The 19,078-nt window shown below is 46.4% G+C and overlaps 1 protein-coding gene across 1 annotated transcript in view; it reads right to left on the bottom strand.

Moving 5' to 3' along the window:
• The window catches only part of abca2 (ATP-binding cassette, sub-family A (ABC1), member 2), a 457,180-nt gene that overhangs the window by 179,120 nt on the left and 258,982 nt on the right, over positions 1-19,078 (bottom strand). Inside the window, exons 9-11 of the mRNA XM_067969563.1 lie at positions 18,493-18,711; positions 10,786-11,102; positions 1,869-2,028 (exon numbers count right to left, since the gene is read on the bottom strand). Of these exons, the coding sequence (XP_067825664.1) occupies positions 1,869-2,028; positions 10,786-11,102; positions 18,493-18,711 (696 nt within the window). The remainder of the gene's footprint in view (positions 1-1,868; positions 2,029-10,785; positions 11,103-18,492; positions 18,712-19,078) is intronic.

Here is a 19,078-nt window from a genome sequence, read left to right as displayed (position 1 = left end):
GCACTAAACCTAAAGGAATCTTAAGTGATCCAGTTTGGGCAGACTGCTATCAGATTCAGTTAAATTCAGCTGCGCATCTAAATTCGGCAAATAGCAGAGTATTGCGCTTATATGTCACTTAAGGATGAGGAAGTCCATTTGGTCCATCTCAAAGAAAGACAGACTTGCATTTATGTAGCGCCTTTCAATACCTCAGGACATCCCACTGTGCTTTATAGCCAATTAAATACTTTTGGAGTGCAGTCACTGTTGTAATGTAGGAAAAGTGGCAGCCATTTTGCGCGCAGCAAGGTCCCTCAAACAGCAATGAGACAAATGACCAGATAATCTGTTTTTTGTTATGTTGCTTGAGGGATAAATATTGGCCGGGATACCGGCAGAACTCTTCTTCAAAATAGTGCCATGAGATCTTTTACTTCCACCTGAGTGGTTTACCATCATCCGAAAGAAGGCATCTCCGACAGCGGAGTGCTCCCTCAGTTCTGCACTGGTGTGTCAGTCTGGATTATGTGCTCAAGTCTCTGGAGTGGGACTTGAACCCACATGAATCTTGGTTCATTCATCCAGAAAGATTCTAAAACCCTGTTGTGGGATCCAATTATTTCTTAAATTATTCCAGGATGTTTGCCTCTAATACTGGACATGTTGAGCGGTGAATCTATTAAGTCTCCTGGGTCTCTTTTAAATTCATTAGTTGCTATTTCAGCACCATACGTATAGCATGCACATCCCCCATCTTTCCTTCCTCGGCACACACAAAGCAATACTGTGATCATCACAATCATTATCAATGCGAAGTGGCGGTCTGCTGCTGGTAAGGAGCGGTCCTCCAAAAACTATTGATCCTGTTTATCTTGTGTTCACTGCAGATTAATGATTTCCATCTATTAATTTTGGTGATTTAGCAGTCAGCATTAGGCGGGTGCTCTGCTCAACGATCTAGTGGTGCTTAAATAGCCAACTCACCGGTAGAAGTCCCAGATTTGGGTTGCACATCTGCCACTAGGTTTTACTAGTAGGTGTCCGCAGGCAACCAGATCAGCACCAGTGAGAGAGCTTCACAAAAGGACCAATACAAAACTCAAAATGCTGCAGTTATCTCGGGGCAAATATAATTTTCATTAGAAACATGCTACACGTTGAACAAAAAAAGGATTGAAATTTTGTGCATGCCATTCCCCGTCTAGTCTCCTGGAACTTTAACAGCTCCCATCTATCTGCCAGCCCCAAGCACTACCACCCAAAAAAAAAAATCTGTAAATACTTCATTTATGTGGAGAGACTAGAGAAGCCGTGATTGTCCTGCTTGGAGCAGAGAAGGTAAAGGAGAGATTTAATGGAGTTGTTGAAAATTATGAGGGGCTTTGATCGAGCAGATAGGGAGAAACTGTTTCCACTGGCAGGAGGGTCAATAGCCAAAGGACAAAGATTTAAGATAATTGGCAAAAGGACCAGGAGGGAGATGAGCAGAAATATTTTTAACGCAGCGAGTTGTTATGATTTGGAATGCACTGCCTGAAAGGATGGTGGAAGCAGATACAACAGTAACTTTCAAAAGGGAATTGGATATACACTTGAAAAGGAAAAATTTGCAGGCCATGGGGAAAGAGCAAGGGAGTAGGACTAATTGGATAGCTCTTTCAAAAGTGCCAGCAGAGACATGATGGGCCAAATAGCCTCCTTCTGTAACAGTCGATGATATGGTGTTTCAAAATATAAGTAAGCAGATACCAGCATTCCTGGAACACCAGTTATGGCCAGGTACACAGTCTGAACCATTCTCTCTGCCAACTAGAACTTAGGCTAGACACAAGACATGGCGGTTTGGTTTCATGAAGTTGTAATTGGTAGCTTCACTGGGCTCTCACCTTTTCTATGACTTTGTCCACCTCTGTGCCGACCGGTGAATAAAGGATTTTGGGATTAGTGGTCATGAGGTGCACCAGTAGACCCAGGTTGCGTTGCTCCTTGCTGGTGAAGCCCAGCGAGCTCATGTTTCCCTGCTTCAGAGCCTCAGGTTCTATCGTTCTGGACCAAATGGAGAGAAAAATAAGTGAGATGATGTACAACTGCCACAGGAGGAAAGAAGCAACACGATAACAATAGTAACATTTATTTCTGGAGGACTTACTCCAATAGTGAGCTCTGGCAAAAATTCTGACAGAATTCAGATTTATTTTAAAGCCACCAGTTAAAATATGTGTTGTTTTGAGTTTTCTGATCATTGAAAACAACTTCACGACAACAGATGTTCAATAGAGAACAAATGGATATGCAGCTGGGCCCTAGAATGAGCAAGTTCCGTAGATCATATCTTTGCAGGCCAAACTCCATGGATATAAACTTCACAAAGGATAACAGAGGCGACAACATATTTTGTCAGCGGGTTACAACAAGTACATTTTCCCTAATTACCAGTGTAATCTTTTTCCATTGATCAGAAAGTTACAGGTGTGTCAAGAGTTTGGGATTCTTCGGCCTTTTTCTCCATGGAAAGGACTTGGATATGAACTATGCCAAAGTGTGTTTTGAGGAAAACCTTGCCTAAAAGGGGCTAATTTCTCAAGACAGCCTCACAATGGATGTGAATCAATCGGCAGACAAATTGTATTTAATATGCAAGATGGAAAGATATTTTGCTTACAGACCAATCAATAGGCAATTCGTTAGCAATGTCTGGTTATTCAGAAAGACACTTCACACATTGGTGTTGACGAATCCTTTTGATATCTATTGATCTGTGAGAAAGGCTTTCAAAAATGAGAACACAGACACCAAATATCAATCAAGCAGCAGCAAACTGCGCAGGGAGAGGCCTTCTGTCCTGGGCAGTTAGCCAGGACGTAGAGAGATAGCTCTCCTAAACTGAGCAAGACAACCTACTGAAGTGGACTAAGTGCTTGCGTGTTCTTTATTTTTGTATTGCTTGTTAATCATCAAACTCAATCTGTATATTTTACCTATTGTAGTATAAATCGGCTTACAATGCGAACCAAACTTTGCCTCACCTCGTGTTGACTAAGTCAGCCTTAGGAGGACTTGAAGGCGTACGCGTGAGCAAGACACAGAGATCCGGCCCAGATCGCAGGGGAGTTTCATTGTTACACTCCTGGGTCCCGTTACCGCACAAGTAGATATAGGGCAGTGGGAGTGAACTTGCACCCAAGTTGCTTAAGGGAGCAACTGACACCATGGGCCCGATATTACCATGGCGGCGGGGGATAGACTGGGCGCATGGGTAACGCGCCCGGTGAAATCAGTCTGCCCCGCCCGCAATCGCAGGCTGATTGGATCCATTTACCTGTTCTTCCGGGTTCCCCGCTGCTAAGCTGCGCGGCGGGCGGACTGCGCATGCGCAGTAAGGTCTGTCAGCTGGAGGAGCCCTATTTAAAGGGGCAGTCCTCCACTGACTGATGCTGCAAGGAATAGGAAAAATACAGCATGGAGCAGCCCAGGGGGAAGGCTGCTCCCAGGTTTAATGATGCCTCACTCCAGCTCTTATTGGATGGGGTGAGGAGGAGGGGGAGGACAGAGATCTTCCCCCCCGGTGGGCGGGAGGAAGCGGCCTGCCTCTGCCACCAAGAAGGCCTGGCTCAAGGTGGCAGAGGAGGTCACCTGCACCACCAACATATCGCCCACCTGCATACAGTGCAGGAGGCGCTCCAACGACCTAAGTAGGTCAGCCAAAGAGAGTACACTTACTCATTCCCCTACACTCCGTCTGCCACATCACCACCCCCACCCCACATCTCCTTCTGCACTGCCAACACTACTCTGTCACATCACTCCTCAAACCTCATCCTCATCTTACCTGCACTTACTCACCTCGCCAGTACTCATCCCGCTACTACCACTCAACCCAATCCTCATACAATCTCATGGCTCTATCTCATATATCTCTTTCACGGTCAGCCTCACTCAACCTGCCACTACCTGTGCTGCAGCCACAGGGCATGCATCACATATGTGCAGTAGGAAGCATAAGGCAAACGTGTCGTGAGCACGAAGGGGATGCACAAGGGTGTTTGAGGATTTGTCATGGTTTTTACTTATATTTAATTTCTGATCAACTCACATTACATATTATATTGGCACCACTACTGCCATGTCTTTGCGAATCTTGTCTGGTTTGTGCAATAATGCCCTTTCCTGAGGATCACTATGAAGACCCACAACTGATGCCATCCATTGTGTCACTGCAGAGTGGTTGTAGGTGTATTTGCAGGGCTCTTTTGTGCAGACGACTGAGAGACATTGGCGATGTCCCCGGTGGCACCCTGGAAGGATGCGGAGGAGAAGTTGTTGAGGGTAGTGGTGACTTTGACAGCGACAGGTAAGAAGATGGTGCTCGGGCCAGCCGGGAGCACCTTTAACGTAGTGAAACCTCCTAAGGTGCTTCACAGGAGCGCTTTCAAACAAAATTTGATACCGTGCCACATAAGGAGGTATTGGGCACGATTTTAACTTTGAAGACCGGGTGGGTTGGGGCAATTAGAGCAGTGGGACGATATTTAAACCAGCAATTCAAGTACTTAAAGTACTTGAAATGTGCATAAATTTAATTAACAATGATGGCAAGCAATTTCAATGCTGCCTCAACTGTTTCCCGTGCTGTGTGAAACACGTCATGGGAAACTCGGCGAGTTGCAGCCGGCAGCCATTTGGACATTTAAATCCCTGTTTGACAGATGGGGATAAAAGGTGAGTTATTGCAGCAGGGCACTCGGTTCTCTCAGACAAACTTTTGGCTGGGAGATCTTCGTGTTCAGACAGAAAATTCTTGTTTTACATTCAGAATTGTTCTGTTTACACATATTTACCTACTTTTTGGATCCTCTCAAACTGACTACATCAGGGATGGGGGGGGGGGGGGGGGGGGCGCAATGGCTGCATTCACCAGTACATCCGAGGAGGAGACACATCACCATCCTCGCCAGGCACAGCGTGCAGTTCCGCCACACAGAGGCACACAACAGCTACCTGCACAAGAGCAGAGAGGGCAACAACAGAGGGACGTCGCAGGAGGCACTACGCTCGTGAGAGGGTCTACAGGCCGAGGCTGAGCTTCCTGGACCTCTCTGAGGAGCAGTGCTTACGGAGGCTGAGAGCGAGTCGCCAGGTGGTCGCAGACATCTGCAGCCTCCTTCATGCCGAGCAGCTCCCGGCAGGGCCTCGTGGCATCGCATTGCCAGTCGCAGTTCAAATGACCACCGCCCTCAGGCTTCTTTGCCTCTGGATCATTCCAGGGTGCCACCGGGGACATCGCCAGGGTCTCTCAGTCCTCTGCCCACAAGTGCATTAGGCAGGTCACCGACGGCTTGTTTCGCAGGGTGTACCAATACGTCAACTTCCCCATGGACGACCTCAGCCAGACGGAGAGGGCAGTGGGTTTCCACTCTGTGGCTGGCTTCCCACGGGTACAGGGTGCAATCGATTGCATGCACATAGCAATCTGAGCACCTCCACACAAGCCAGGACTGTTCGTCAACAGAAAGGGATATCACTCCATCAATGCGCAGCTCGTTAGCAACCACAGGAAAAGATTTCTTCACGTGTGAACAAGATTCCGAGTGCTGCCATGATTCATTCATGCTGAGGGAATCCAACATCTGCCCCTCTTCCACGCACCAAGCAGCCTTAAGGGCTGGCTCCTCGGAGACAAGGGTTACCCCCCCTGCCCATGTGGTTCATGATACCTCTGAGGAACCCCATCAGCAAGGAACAGCGTCAATACAGTGACAATCATATCGCCACCAGGTCTGTAACTGAACATTCGTTGGACTCTGAAGATGCGACTTCGGTGCCTGGACCGGTCTGGGGGATCGCTTCAATACACACCAGCGAGAGTGGGATGAAATATAGTCATCTGTTGTGTCCTGCACAGCATGGCGCAACAGAGAGGGTTACCGGTTGATAAGCCCCATGCCCTCATCCAGCATCCACGTCTGCCATCAACATTGAGGAGGAGGATGAGGAAGATGTGGAGGACGAGGAGGGGGAGGAACCCATCGGCAGAGCAGCGGCTCACCTGGCTGCTCGTGAGGCCAGGGAGTCCCTAATATTTGAACGATTCTCATAAGGACATATGCAAAGTGAGGATAGTCCAGTCCTCAGACCATCTGGAAAGAGCAGCGCCAACACCAGCCCCCCACCCTGCACAAAACACTACTACAACTACACATACACCCACTGTGAACGCACCCACTGGGTGGCACAAGTCTCGCCATTCATGATGAAGCACATGAAAGGGCGCTATCACAAAAGGCAGTCAAGAATGGGCAAGACGTGGCAGTCGTGGTGAGAATGATAACATTTCATGTGAATGTAACAAAAAACAAATATAAAGGAAAATCATGACAGTCTGCATACCCATCGTGATCACAATCCCTTAGCCTTTCTCTTACTACTACTTCTACGTGATGCATCCCCTGTGGCTAAGAGCAGAGGTAGTGGCAGGTTCATGTTGATGGCCTGACTGGTTAGATGCTTTTGGCCTACCCCCTCTGGGTTTTGGAACCCGTGAGGGCCCCACCAAGGACTGCTCCAGCTGCACCTGTGCAGGGTCAAACTCGGCCACCTGGAGAGGAGGCAGCATTACGGGTACTGGTTGAGAGGGGGGCAATGGGTGAGATGTGGGAGTGCTTTGAGTGGCGTCCTCATTTCCATGTCCCCTTTCGCCATCATAGAAAATAGGAGCAAGAGTAGGCCCTTCGGGCCTGCTCCGCCATTCAAAATGATCATGGCTGATCGTCTAACTCAGTACCCCGTTCCCACTTTTTCCCCATATCCCTTGATCCCTTTAGCATTAAGAAATATATCTATCTCTTTCTTGAATATATTTAATGACTTGGCCTCCACTGCCTTCTGTGGTCGAGAATTCCACAGGTTCACCACCCTCTGAGTGAAGAAAATTCTCCTCATCTCGGTTCTAAATGGCATACCCCGTATCCTGAGACTGTGACCCCTGGTTATGGACTCCCCAGCCATCGGGAACATCCTCTCTGCATCTAGTCTGTCTAGTCCTGTTAGAACTTTATATGTTTCGATGAGATCACCTCTCATTCTTCTAAACTCTAGTGAATATAGGCCTAGTCGACCCAATCTCTCCTCATACTTCAGTCCTGCCATCCCAGGAATCAGTCTGGTAAACCTTTGTTGCACTCCCTCCATGGCAAGAACTTCCTTCCTCAGATAAGGAGACCAAAACTGCACACAATACTCCAGATGTAGTCTCACCAAGGCCCTGTACAACTGCAGTAAGACATCCCTGTTCCAGTACTCAAATCCTCTTGCAATGAACGCCAACATACCATTCGCCTTCCTAACTGCTTGCTGCACCTGAATGCTCGCTTTCAGCGACTGGTGTACAAGGACACCCAGGTCTCGTTGCACCTCCCATTTTCCCAATCTATCACCATTCAGATAATAATCTGTCTTTCTGTTTTTACATCCCTCCCCTGGACCAGGACCACATCACTCCTACCACCCTGCTGGACAACAGTTTGGAGGACATGTATGATGCCTTGGAAGCCTTGTAAAGATTCTAACCGCCTGTTTAAGGCAGCAGAATGTTGTTCACCGAGTACAAACGGCCGTTGCCAGGGCCTGAATGGACTAATTTGTAAATCGTGCTTGAAGCTCAATGGAGACTAGCCTTCTCTCCATCGCAGACATTCCCACACTTACCTGTGCCACCGTTCCACTCATGCAGGAGTTGGACTCCTCTATCCTGTGCGCTATTGTGGAGATTGTGTGTGGCACCTGTTCCAGTACCTCGCAAATGTGCTGCTGCCCCTCGATCATTCTCCTTTTAAAGGATGGCACCCAGGGGTTCAGCATCCGCGTCCAGCTGAGCAGAGCCTGGAGAGGAGTGCGCCCACCGACGCGAACTCTCCACAGCTGCCCCTGCTACCAGTGTTTAGTCGTGCTCACTTGTGCGTAGTGACTCACCAGGTGCCAACCCAACTAACTGAATAATAGGACCCAATGAGGTGTGAGTATCTGCGCTGGTGGATGGCTCGTTAAGATGTGACAGTGCGCCCTCAGAGGCCGGGAGCTCCTCTAAGGAATCGCTCCCTCCCGTCATTGCGGTCGTTGAAGGGCCTGGAAGGGAACAGAAGGCAATATTAAGCATCATCACAGAATGTGTCATGTTGCGATGAGCATACTGAGATGTTCAACATGCCAATCATTCTTAACATCAATTCATGTTGTGTGTGATGAATGTTAAAGTTATGTCACCAGACATTTGTGGGGTGCCAGTCTCGCCGTCCCCGACGGACAGGCACTCGAGGGTGCTGCTGATCTCCAGGGCCTCCTCCTCCACGTCTGTGAGGACCACTATTTGTTGTGGCCCCCCCCCCACTCCGGTCTTCGCCCTCTCGCGTGCATTTTGCACTCTCTTCCATGTGAGTGAATCATGGTGAAGTGGTCAGCCGATGAATGCATCGCTTTGGGTGAGGCTAACAATGAAAGAGATGCATCAGAGGGTGAGTATCAGACAGACATCACATTGCATCAGGATTGGGGTGAGTGGTAGTGGTGGGTTCACAAATGGGGAGGTGAGGAAGTGCTCAGGAAGTGAAGGTAAGTTGAGGATGAGCCTTAAGTGGGTCTGAGGAGTGATGTGATGGAGTAGTCTTGGCAGTGCAGAATGATGTGGGGAGGGGGTGTAGGTGATGTGCAACACAGGTTGCAGGAGAATCAGTAAGTGTACTCACTTTTGCTGACCTAGTTAGGTCATTGAAACGCTTCCTGCACTGGACCCAAGTGCGGGATATGTTGCTCCTGCTGGTGACCTCCCGTGCCACCTCGAGCCAGGCCTTCTTGGGCAGAGGTAGGGCGCTTCCTCCTGTCGGCCGGGTAAAATTGTTCCCTCCTCCTCCTCTCCCCAATCAGCAGCACCTCAAGTGAGGTGTCGCTGAATCTTGGAGCTGCCTTGCCCCTCTGCGGCTCCATTCTGTCTCCTTGATCCTTGCTTCAGCAAAAGCCATTGGTGCAATGGCCCTTTAAATCCAGACGCTCCAGCTGACAGCAGGTCATGTAGGTGCGCAGTCCGCCCGCTGTGCAGCTTTCGGACAGCAAACCCAGAAACAAGGTTAATGGCCACCAATTAAGACGCGATCGCGTGGAGAACGGTAATATTTGATTATTCGCGTTTGCTGGGCGTCCATTGACCACCCCCTCCGCCGCTGCCAACCCACCGACTTATTCAAATCGTGCCCATTAGGACAGGTGACCAAAAGCTTAGTCAAAGAGGTAGGTTTTAAGTAGCATCTTAGAGGAGAGAGCGGTAGAGAGGCGGAGAGGTTTACAGAGTGAATTCCAGAGCTTAGGGCCTAGGCAGCTGAAGGCACAGCCACCAATAGTGGGGCGATTAAAATCAGGGATGCGCAAGAGGCCAGAATTGGAGGAGTGCAGCGATCTCGGAGGGTCGTGGGGCTGGAGAAGGTTTCAGAGATAGGGAGGGGCGAGGCCATAGAGGGATTTGAAAATAAGGACGAGAATTTTAAAATAGAGGCGTTGCTGGACCAGGGGACAATGTAGGTCAGCGAGCACAGGGGTGATGGGTGAATGGGAATTGGTGCAAGTTAGGATACGGGCAGCAGAGTTTTGGATGAGCTCAAGTTTACAGAGGGTGCAAGGTGGAAGGCCGGCCAGGAGAGCATTGGAATAGTAGAATCTAGAGGTAAAAAAGGCATGGGTGAGTTTTTCAGCAGCAGATGAGCTGAGGCAGGGGCGGAGATAAATTGCATGCAAGTAAAATGCATCTGGAACATTAACTGGGACATAGAAAATATTAGCCAAGACCACGTCATTCTATCTTTTCGAGGTACAAGAGAACTTACACTCGCACAGGCGAAGTTTCATTTTTTAGGTTGCTATGACAAGATTGACTGACAAGCAATGCGCCTGGTGACTGAAAGGGCCGAGGAAGCAACTACAGCATATTGCAGCATACTTGAAAACATATGTTCTGTAAAAATAAAAAAAAGCATCCTCACTGGAAAGGGGTGGAGAGGAAGAAGGGGGCATGCTTTCCTGGCATATCTTTTCAAAGGTGAAGAACTTGGGTGTGGCATAGTGAGCTAGGACCCCAACAGAATGAACACCAAGTGGGAGGAAGTGAGTTTACTTCACTAACTTTTCATGCGATGAGTTTGCTGATCTGACTAAAACTGCACTGGGGAGATGGCAAGCAGAGGCCAAGTATTTCTGCACAGGGAAGGAGGGTCATCATGAGCTGATTTCATGTGCCTCCCAGCAGTCTATTCCAGAGAGAAGGCCTCCAGCCTGTCCTCTCGCCTAGAATAGGTTCATGCCACAAGAGTCCAAATGAGTTAGGAGAGAACTAAAGAAACAGGAACGTGAATTTCCACCCTCCCCTGACTGAAAGCTAAAAAAAACCATGCTTTTTCTATATTATGGGCTGATATTTTCTTAGAAAAACAATTGGTTTACAAAATATAATAATGGAAATAATGGATTTTATCTCATGTCAGAACACAGGATCGAAAGTGTCAGTAGTAATGATTGTACAAAATGAAATGGGAGGAGGTGGTGCTTAAGGCCAGTGCTGACCTGCAAATTAATCAACTATATCTCTGTGATAAGATTAATTGAAGCCAACTCTGAAGAGATGGATACTGAGTGAGGAACAATGGGGTATGCAATTTGGCCCATGAATGAACTAGTGAGTGATCAAGTCAAAAATTGGTTATGAAGGTCTTTCTTATATCAATGACTCAACACAATACCAGGATCACGTAAGGCTTGAAGTTTTACCTGTTATTCCCACAGAGGATTGGCTGAAGACCAGCCCACAGCTGGACAAAGGCTGAAAACTGGGTGTGAGGGTTCTCCTTCTCGGGCTCCTCTTCCTCCTCTGAGGTGGCATTGGCGGCAGTGAAGTTGCCGTTCCAGCTGGTACTATTGGCAACAGTCGGTGGGCTTTTGCCAGCACAGGCCCCCTTTGGGAGCAGTCTGGCAAGTCCTGATAAGGCATCCACATCTTTCAGAATTTTTTCCACCTCAATGAGGTCTTCAAGTAAGGCCCTAAGGTGATGCTGAACGGCTGTGCTGTTCACCTCATTCAACTTGAGCTGCAGGGTGGGAAAAGGGCAGAATTACACAACGGCACCAGTCGGTTACAATTAGCATGGTACAGCTATTCACCTTGCACTAAATAACACAAAGATCTGCCGCTAAGTGTCAATGTAAACCTCATTTGATATTTCAAGTTGATTGGCCATTCTCTTACATTTCTATATATTTTTCAAACTTCCCATTGTCAGGTGTTTACTAAAATGCCACAAGATTGGTCACCATTTAGGACTTGGCGCTAGCAAACTCTGCTGAATGATGAGCAATCTATTGTTCACCTGAATAAACCTGCACCTGCAGTATATACCAACCAAAATCAAAATCTTGCAAATCCAATCAACATCTCCTTTCCGTCAAACTATTCATCAATGTCTAATTATATGAAAAAGATCCACTCCAGCTTACAGAATTACTATACATCTAAATCTCTCCAACTTGTGTCCTTCAACAGAATAAGTACGTGCGTAATTTAATCCCATGTTTGCATTTAAAATCGGACAAGAGTTAATATAAGCACAATAAACATCTAATATAGTGTCTAATCCACGACTCAATTCAGCTTTTTATTTAGCTATGCAATTTTCCCTCTTCACCCAGTCCCCCATTCAAAGACTTTTGCCATGTTCTGTGTGAAGCCTACTTACAGGCCTCTCCACAACATTCAGCACCAATGCAAAGCTCAGGAAAATCAAAGTATGCCAGCGAGGAAGTGATGTGATGTGGTGGGGAGAAATCTCTCTGTGGGGAAACTGAGTGATAAAACACAAACTGGTACCATTCCACTTTATCACCTGCTTATTGAAGCCAAGTGGGAAAGGGAAGGAATGTTTAGTCGTGATGCTCCGGCCATCATGGTGTGGGCAGACTTGCTGGACCAGCTGGTTTCTTTTCCTGCCCGTCAATTTTGTATGCTTCCTCAAAGAGGTGGTGGGACATGGTTTGCGCTAGTGAGGTCCCACATGCAGAGTTCTCAATCTCAGCTGTGCCAATGTGCGGAGGGGCAAGGTGAAGTTTTGGAAGAACCGGTGGGAGAGTCACCTGCCATGCCTGCAAGCATATCTCTGCAGCTCTTTTCAGAGCGGTAATGTTGCAGGGTTCGGAAGTACATCACCGACCCTTCTCAGCTCCAGAGAGTGCGTGTCCTGCAAGATCTCGGAAAGGGGAAGAGGAGAAGAATACCTCAAAGAGGAAGTCTCACCCTCAATAAAAATGAATCCATCATCCAGCCAAGCTGGTTAGTTACGATGCTTCCAGCTATTCCTTTTGACTTTTTCCACTCAATTGCATTCTATTTTGTGCTGTTAGTACAGTTTTATGAGGTGTTAAACTTACTGGTTTGAAACTTTTTGATTAGTATTAACGAAGCAGTCTATCAATGTGCTACAGCACTGAGATTTTGAAGTTGGGCCTAGTTTGCATTGTTCTAGAGATTTACTCACATGAAAGGGGTAATTTTGACTTTGGACGAGGTGTAAAACCTGCGATATCAGCTCAGCCACCCATTAAAAACCTCTCCTGAATTTTGTTTCCATTGACTTCAACAGAAATGAAAGTCGGGAGAGGTGTTTAACAGGCGGCAGAGCCAATATTGCACATTTTACACCTCGCCCAAGGTCAAAATAACTCCAAAAGTCTTTTTTTTTTAAAATGGAAAAGCCTGTTGGGCTGTTGATTTGCACTGGGACCTGTATTTCAGCCGAGCCCAGAACAGACTGATGGGTTTAAAGGCCCCTCTCTGTCACTGGAAGAGCACTTGATGAAATGAGTCTGGAACAGTCTCAATCCAGGTCACAAAGTGTTCACAGCTGTAAACTGCTAATAATTCAATAGTCTTTGGTAATACATAGGCAATCGCTTTCAGAGAGGTCACAAGGGTGCCAGGTGTGATTTCCTGAGGTTTGGAACTGAGGCTTGTTATTGACGGAGCGTACAAGTAAATTTATGTTGTCTTCAGCCATGCAATGCCTGAACTATGTGTTCCTAATGTTGACAATGGGTTAGAAAAGAAGGGACAATATTCTATAGCCCAGCACTAATAAAATAATTTCTTAAATTTTATGAATATAAGGTAATGCATGTGTGAGGTACACAGGACGTTGAGTTGCTCTAGTTTGATCTGTCAGATGGGAATCTACCTCTCATTCACCTCTGTGAGCAACACCAATCTTTCTCCTGATTCGATTGGTGTAATGGAGCAGGTAGGTCCCCTTGCTTCAATATTCTCTTCCTCTCTGCAGCCCAGGACCCATTACACTCAGTTTTTCTTTCGAACGGTTGGGAGAGTGGCACAAGTGGAACTGCCCATCAACATGATGAGTCTCCAAATCGAACTACTGAGAGATCCACAGATAGCGTTTCCGTTTTCCCAATACGGAGTGCACATCCCACTTGCCCAAGCCCAGATAATCTCGGCATTGCCTGGCAGATCCTAGGTTTAGGACTAACTGCATTGTGCTACTGCTGGAGTTTAAGCCACTAAAAGCAAGCAACACACTGCTAAGCTCCCTACTGCTTGTCCATCTTGGACTACCCTAATCAATTAGGATATTGGCTTGCCAGATAATCTGGAGCTGAGTGGGAAGAAACTCAGCTTCTCTGTAACAGGTCTACCCCCTTCCAGGTTCTGTTAGCGAACCATGCTAGCTGGTCAATCATTAACAGTACCCTCGAGTGCTGCGATCCTTCCTGGTTCAAATTTCAGATTACCGAATCTGCTACAGAGGGTTGACTTGGTTCCAAACTTCCAATACCAGGTGTGTCACTATAACCCCATAAGAACCAGATTACATTCCTCCCCACCCAGGAAGATATTAACTAGTTGGTTGCTGGATAACTGACAGGTGCAAGTTTGAACCATCGCCAGGTGAAAGAAGAAAGAACTTGCATTTATATAGCGCCTTTCACAACCTCAGGACATCCCAAAGCACTTTACAGCCAATGAAGTACTTTTGAAGTGTAGTTACTGTTGTAATGTACGAAACGTGGCAGCCAATTTGTGTACAGCAAGGTCCCACAAACAGCAATGAGCTAATGACCAGATAATCTGTTTTAGTGATGTTGGTTTAGGGATAGATATTGGCCAGGACACCAGAAGAACTCCCCTGCTCTTCTTCGAAATAGTACCAAGGGATCTTTTACATCCACCTGAGGGGGCAGGCAGGGCCTCGGTTTAACGTCTCATCCGAAAGATGGCACCTCCGACAATGTAGCACTCCCTCAGTACTGCACTGGAATGTCAGCCTAGATTGTCTGCTCAAGTCTCTGGAGTGGAACTTGAACCCATAACCTTCTAACTCAAGAGACGGGAGTGCTATTAACTGAGCCACCGCTGACACGTATGGACAGGAGGTACCAGGACCACTGCACAAGCTGCATGGTGAACAGCACTACTCACCATAAAATGTGTGAGCACACTGTCACTAGTCTCTTGATGCACTGACTAAATAGTTAAAAATAAATGACTGCCTTTCACTTATTTTAAAACAATCAATCTTATTGCATGCTTTATCTGCTTGGTAAGGCATTTATCCTTTGGGAGGAAAGTTATGCCAATGGGCAAGGAACAAATAGGCACTAAAATGTTTCAGGAGGGAACAAATGGAGAGCTGAGGGTAGGTTGGAATTCTCGTGTAACATATTCCTCCACAATATATGGCAGAGACGTCTTTTTGGCAACATCTCTCTAGCAAGCATGTCATTCACTTAATTTATTCACCCCATTAAAGGAGTAGCATTCCATCAATGGCAGCAGAATCACTTTAGTCGCTAACTTAGAATTAGCAATCTTCATAAAGTTCTTTTTGAAGGGATGAAGGAAAGAAAGAAAAGAACTTGCATTTAGATAGTGCCTTCAATGACCCCAGGATGTCCTAAAGCATTTCACAACCAATTGCTTGGATGAAGTGTAGTCACTGTTGTAATGAGGGAAATGTGACAGCCAATTGCGCACAGCATTGTCCCAAAAACAGAAATAAGATAAATATCCAGATAATCTGTTGGTTGAGGGATAAATGTTGGCCAGAACACCGGGAGAACTCTCCTGCTCTTCTTCAAAAAGTGCCATGGGATCTTTTACATCCACCTGAGGGGCAGACGGGGCCTCGGCTTTATGTCTCACCCAAAAGACAGTACCTCCGACAGTGCAGCACTCCCTCAGTACAGCACTAAAGTGTCAATCTCTGGAGCGGGGCTTGAACCCAAGACCTTCTGACTCAGGGACAAAAGTGCCGCCACTGAGCCAAGGCTGACACCTGAAGAAAATAGATTGAGAGGAGAAATGGCAGGGAATCCAGATTGGGAGAGATAATGGAAAGGGAAGCAGGGATAAATTGGTAGAAGCAAGTATCATGGAATTCCAGAGGGAGTCACATTGGGAGGGAAAGGAAGCAACATTGAAACACACTGGTAGGGGCCAGAATGAAACAGATTGGGAAGGGAAATAAGAAAGAGGAAAATCTTTTGACATATAATGGGCTGAATCTTGCTGGAATAATAATGGTGTGTTAACATGCACACCGTTATTAATGCACAAATCGGCCAGCAACTTCAGGGGATTAAGAGATACACCATCAGTTGCGAATTTGCAGAACTTTCTGGTCAGTTTACGCCGCTCCACCGTTTGCTTCACTTAAACGGCATCTCGCTCTTAGCCTCACTGCTATTTTTAAGAACTTGCTGAATTTGCACATCGATTGCCCATTAAACTCGCCGCAGAAAGTAAGTGGTTAAGAGTGTAAGTACCCCTTTAACGACATGATAATTGTTAATACAATGTCAATTAACCTCTCTGGCCCAGAAAGGGATCTCATTCCCGCAGGTAGTCAATTGTTGTTGAGGGATTTTAAAAATGTCAAATTTAAATTTTTTTCATTACTTTTCCCTTCTGTCTCTTTTTTCTCTCTCTCTTAATCCAATCTTTCTTTCCCTCTCTTTATTTCTCTTTCTGTACCTGATATGACTCTAATTCACCGTATTTTCTTCTCTGTCGTTCCTCTGTTTCTTTCTCAATCCTTAAATCTCATTGGTTAAGGAGATACAACGTTGGTTCCGCTGTTCACTAAGGTCCTAGATGCCCTGTTGCTCTCGCCCTCTCTGCCCCCATTACCAGCTAGCACCTTCAGCAAGTTGTGGCGCAAAATATTTGAGCTGAAGGGTGCAGGAAAAAGTCTAACTAATGGCGTAGGGGGCGAGATGCCCCACTCCAGCCAGATTTGGCCCAATGCCTAGATTGACCTGTGAACATTGGTCACTTGACTGAGGGCACCAGCACCCATCGACATACAACCCAGCACTAATCGACCCAGGAGAGGCAAAGAAATTGGAGAGAAAAATAAAATGAAGCACATCAGTCCTTTAAGGAGTCCACATAAAACGCTAATGCGATGAAACCAATTTGACCCTTTAAAGCCCAAGGACTGAAGTCCTCTTCCCAGTGCCCCACTGAGCTACTTGGAACTGATCACTCAAATACTTGATCTGTTTTAGACACTCGGGTCTGCCACTGTTATATAAAAAAGGGCCATTCGCTGCCTATAAACCCACAGTGTGAACATACAAAGAATTGAATCTGTGCCATGTCCCCTTCAGTTAAATGTTCTCATCAACATGGCATTCTTCAATTGTTTGGCACCATATCACCCATTTATTCCATCAAACCACGTCCTGTCTTTGTAAACGTCAGGCAATTTTATTAAATAATTCAACAGGAGGCTTTTTTCGAAATAAAAGGGTATGCTGATGGACTTTACTAACCCTGCCAATGCTGCTCCGTGGCAGCAGGCTATTAGCAGGTGTAGGAAAGCATCCTGCTGAGATTTTCCACATCAATTTTCTTCTGTCACTCGGAGGACAGGCCTCTCTCTGTTCAGCATCGTCCAACTGTGGCTCGAGCAACATCCTTTACTTGCCAAGTCTGGGGAATCGTGGCTCTGGGACCTCTCTTATGTCTCTATCATAGAATCATAGAGTACAGAAGAAGGCCATTCAGCCAATCATGCCTGTGCCAGCTCTTTGAAAGAGCTATCCAATTAGTCCTACTCCCCTGCTCTTTCCCCATAGCCCTGCAATTTTTTTCCCCTTTAAGTATACATCCAATTGTCTTTTCAAAGTTACTGTTGAATCTGCTTCCCCCACCCTTTCAGGCAGTGCATTCCAGATCATAACAATTCGATGTGTAAAAAAATCTCATCTCCCCTCTGGTTCTTTTGCCAATTACCTTAAATCTGTGTCCCCTGGTTACCGACCCTCCTGCCAGTGGAAACAATTTCCCTTTATTTACTCTATCAAAACCCCATATAATTTTGAACACCTCTACTAAATCTCCCCTTAACCTTCTCTGCTCCAAGGAGAATGATCCGAACTTCTGCAGTCTCTCCGCATAACTGAAGTCCCTCATCCCTAATAAATCTCCTCTGCACCCTCTCTAAGATCTTGACATCCTTCCTGAAGTGTGGTGCCTAGAATCGAACATGTTACTCTAGTTGAGACCTAACCAGTGATTTATGGCACCGTGTATTTCCCAACATGCACAGCTGTCGGGCGAGTCTCCCCACTTGCAGTGCAAACTAGGAAAATTACCCTCCATGGTGCCACCCTTCGTTCAGTCATGTAGTAAGTGAACCGAGGACACTGAAGTTATTCCACATCACTCTAAATAAATTCATTATAAATATATCTCAATTAATCCGAGCTTCCTGAGGTCTCATGTTGGAGCAAAACGTCTTGATTGACAAGCAAATGCATCTTCCGCAGTTGTGCAATTTTCACTGGTTGGGACACTACACAAAGAGGGACTCATCTTAAGTAGAATGGGCCTCAAGAAGAATGAGAGGTGATCTCATTGAAACATATAAGATTCTTAGGGGGCTTGTCGGGGTAGAGGTTGTTTCCCCTGGCATGCGAGTCTAGAACTAGGGGTCATAGACTCAGGATAAGGGGTTGGCCATTTAAGACTGAGTTGAGGAGGAATTTCTTCACTCAGAGGGTTGTGAATCTTTGGAATTCTCTACCCCAGAGGGCTGTGGATGCTGAGTCATTGAATATATTCAAGGCTGAGATAGATTGATTTTTGGACTCTAGGGGAATCAAGGGATTTGGGAATTGGGCGGGAAGGTAGAGTTGAGGCCAAAGGTCAGCCATGATCTTATGGAATGGCAGAGCAGGCTTGAGGGACCCTACGGCCTAGTCCTGCTCCTATTTCTTATGTTCTTATGTAGGATAAGAGCAACCAACATGGAATGGTGATGGGAAAAGGCAGGTGTTAAGATGCCCCAGCTCTCCCACATTAGGGAATCAAGTGATAGTAGAATAAGCAGGAAGGGGGTCCCCAACAAAGAAAAAAGCAAAAGTTGAATATTTCTTTTTTCAAAATCAGATCTTAATGCAACTTACCTTGTCCACAACTTTCTGGATATTCATTTGGTTTTTAAGTTCATTGGCGAGTTCCCGAAAATGTTCCTTCCGCATCTTGGAGGTGGTGTTACAAACTACTGCCCGGTAACTGTATAGCCTCGTCTTCTGAGACGCAGGGATCATTAGAATCTTCTGGAGATCGTCCTCCTCATCGTTACATGTCAGGTATTCCAATACGTTGGGCATGAACAGAATATTCTAGAAACCGGAACAAAATGTTCCATCAGTTGTGGAGAAAAACAGAAATAATGCACGTTACACGAGGTGAGGAGCAAGCCAAGTCACAATACATTGATTTATCAAGTTGTGGAAGTTCTTGAAAATGCATCTTCTCTTAATGTCAACAACAGTACTTTGATCGATGGCTGGAAAAGTGTGATTCAATCTTTCACAAGGGTTGGCCTTGCAATTGCACTCAACTCGGAGACACAAGCCTGCAGCCTGGTCAATGCTACCGGTCACACTCAGGCTTCCCTCAGGGTTACCGGGCCCTTCCTGCATTTCCTTAAGCATACTACCAAGTGCTGGTGGTCCAGGGATCAACCTTCAAAGAGATAGCTACATA

Source organism: Heptranchias perlo, chromosome 31, assembly GCF_035084215.1.
Source record: "Heptranchias perlo isolate sHepPer1 chromosome 31, sHepPer1.hap1, whole genome shotgun sequence".
NCBI lineage: Eukaryota > Metazoa > Chordata > Chondrichthyes > Hexanchiformes > Hexanchidae > Heptranchias > Heptranchias perlo.
This window is presented reverse-complemented; position numbering and strand designations above follow the sequence as displayed.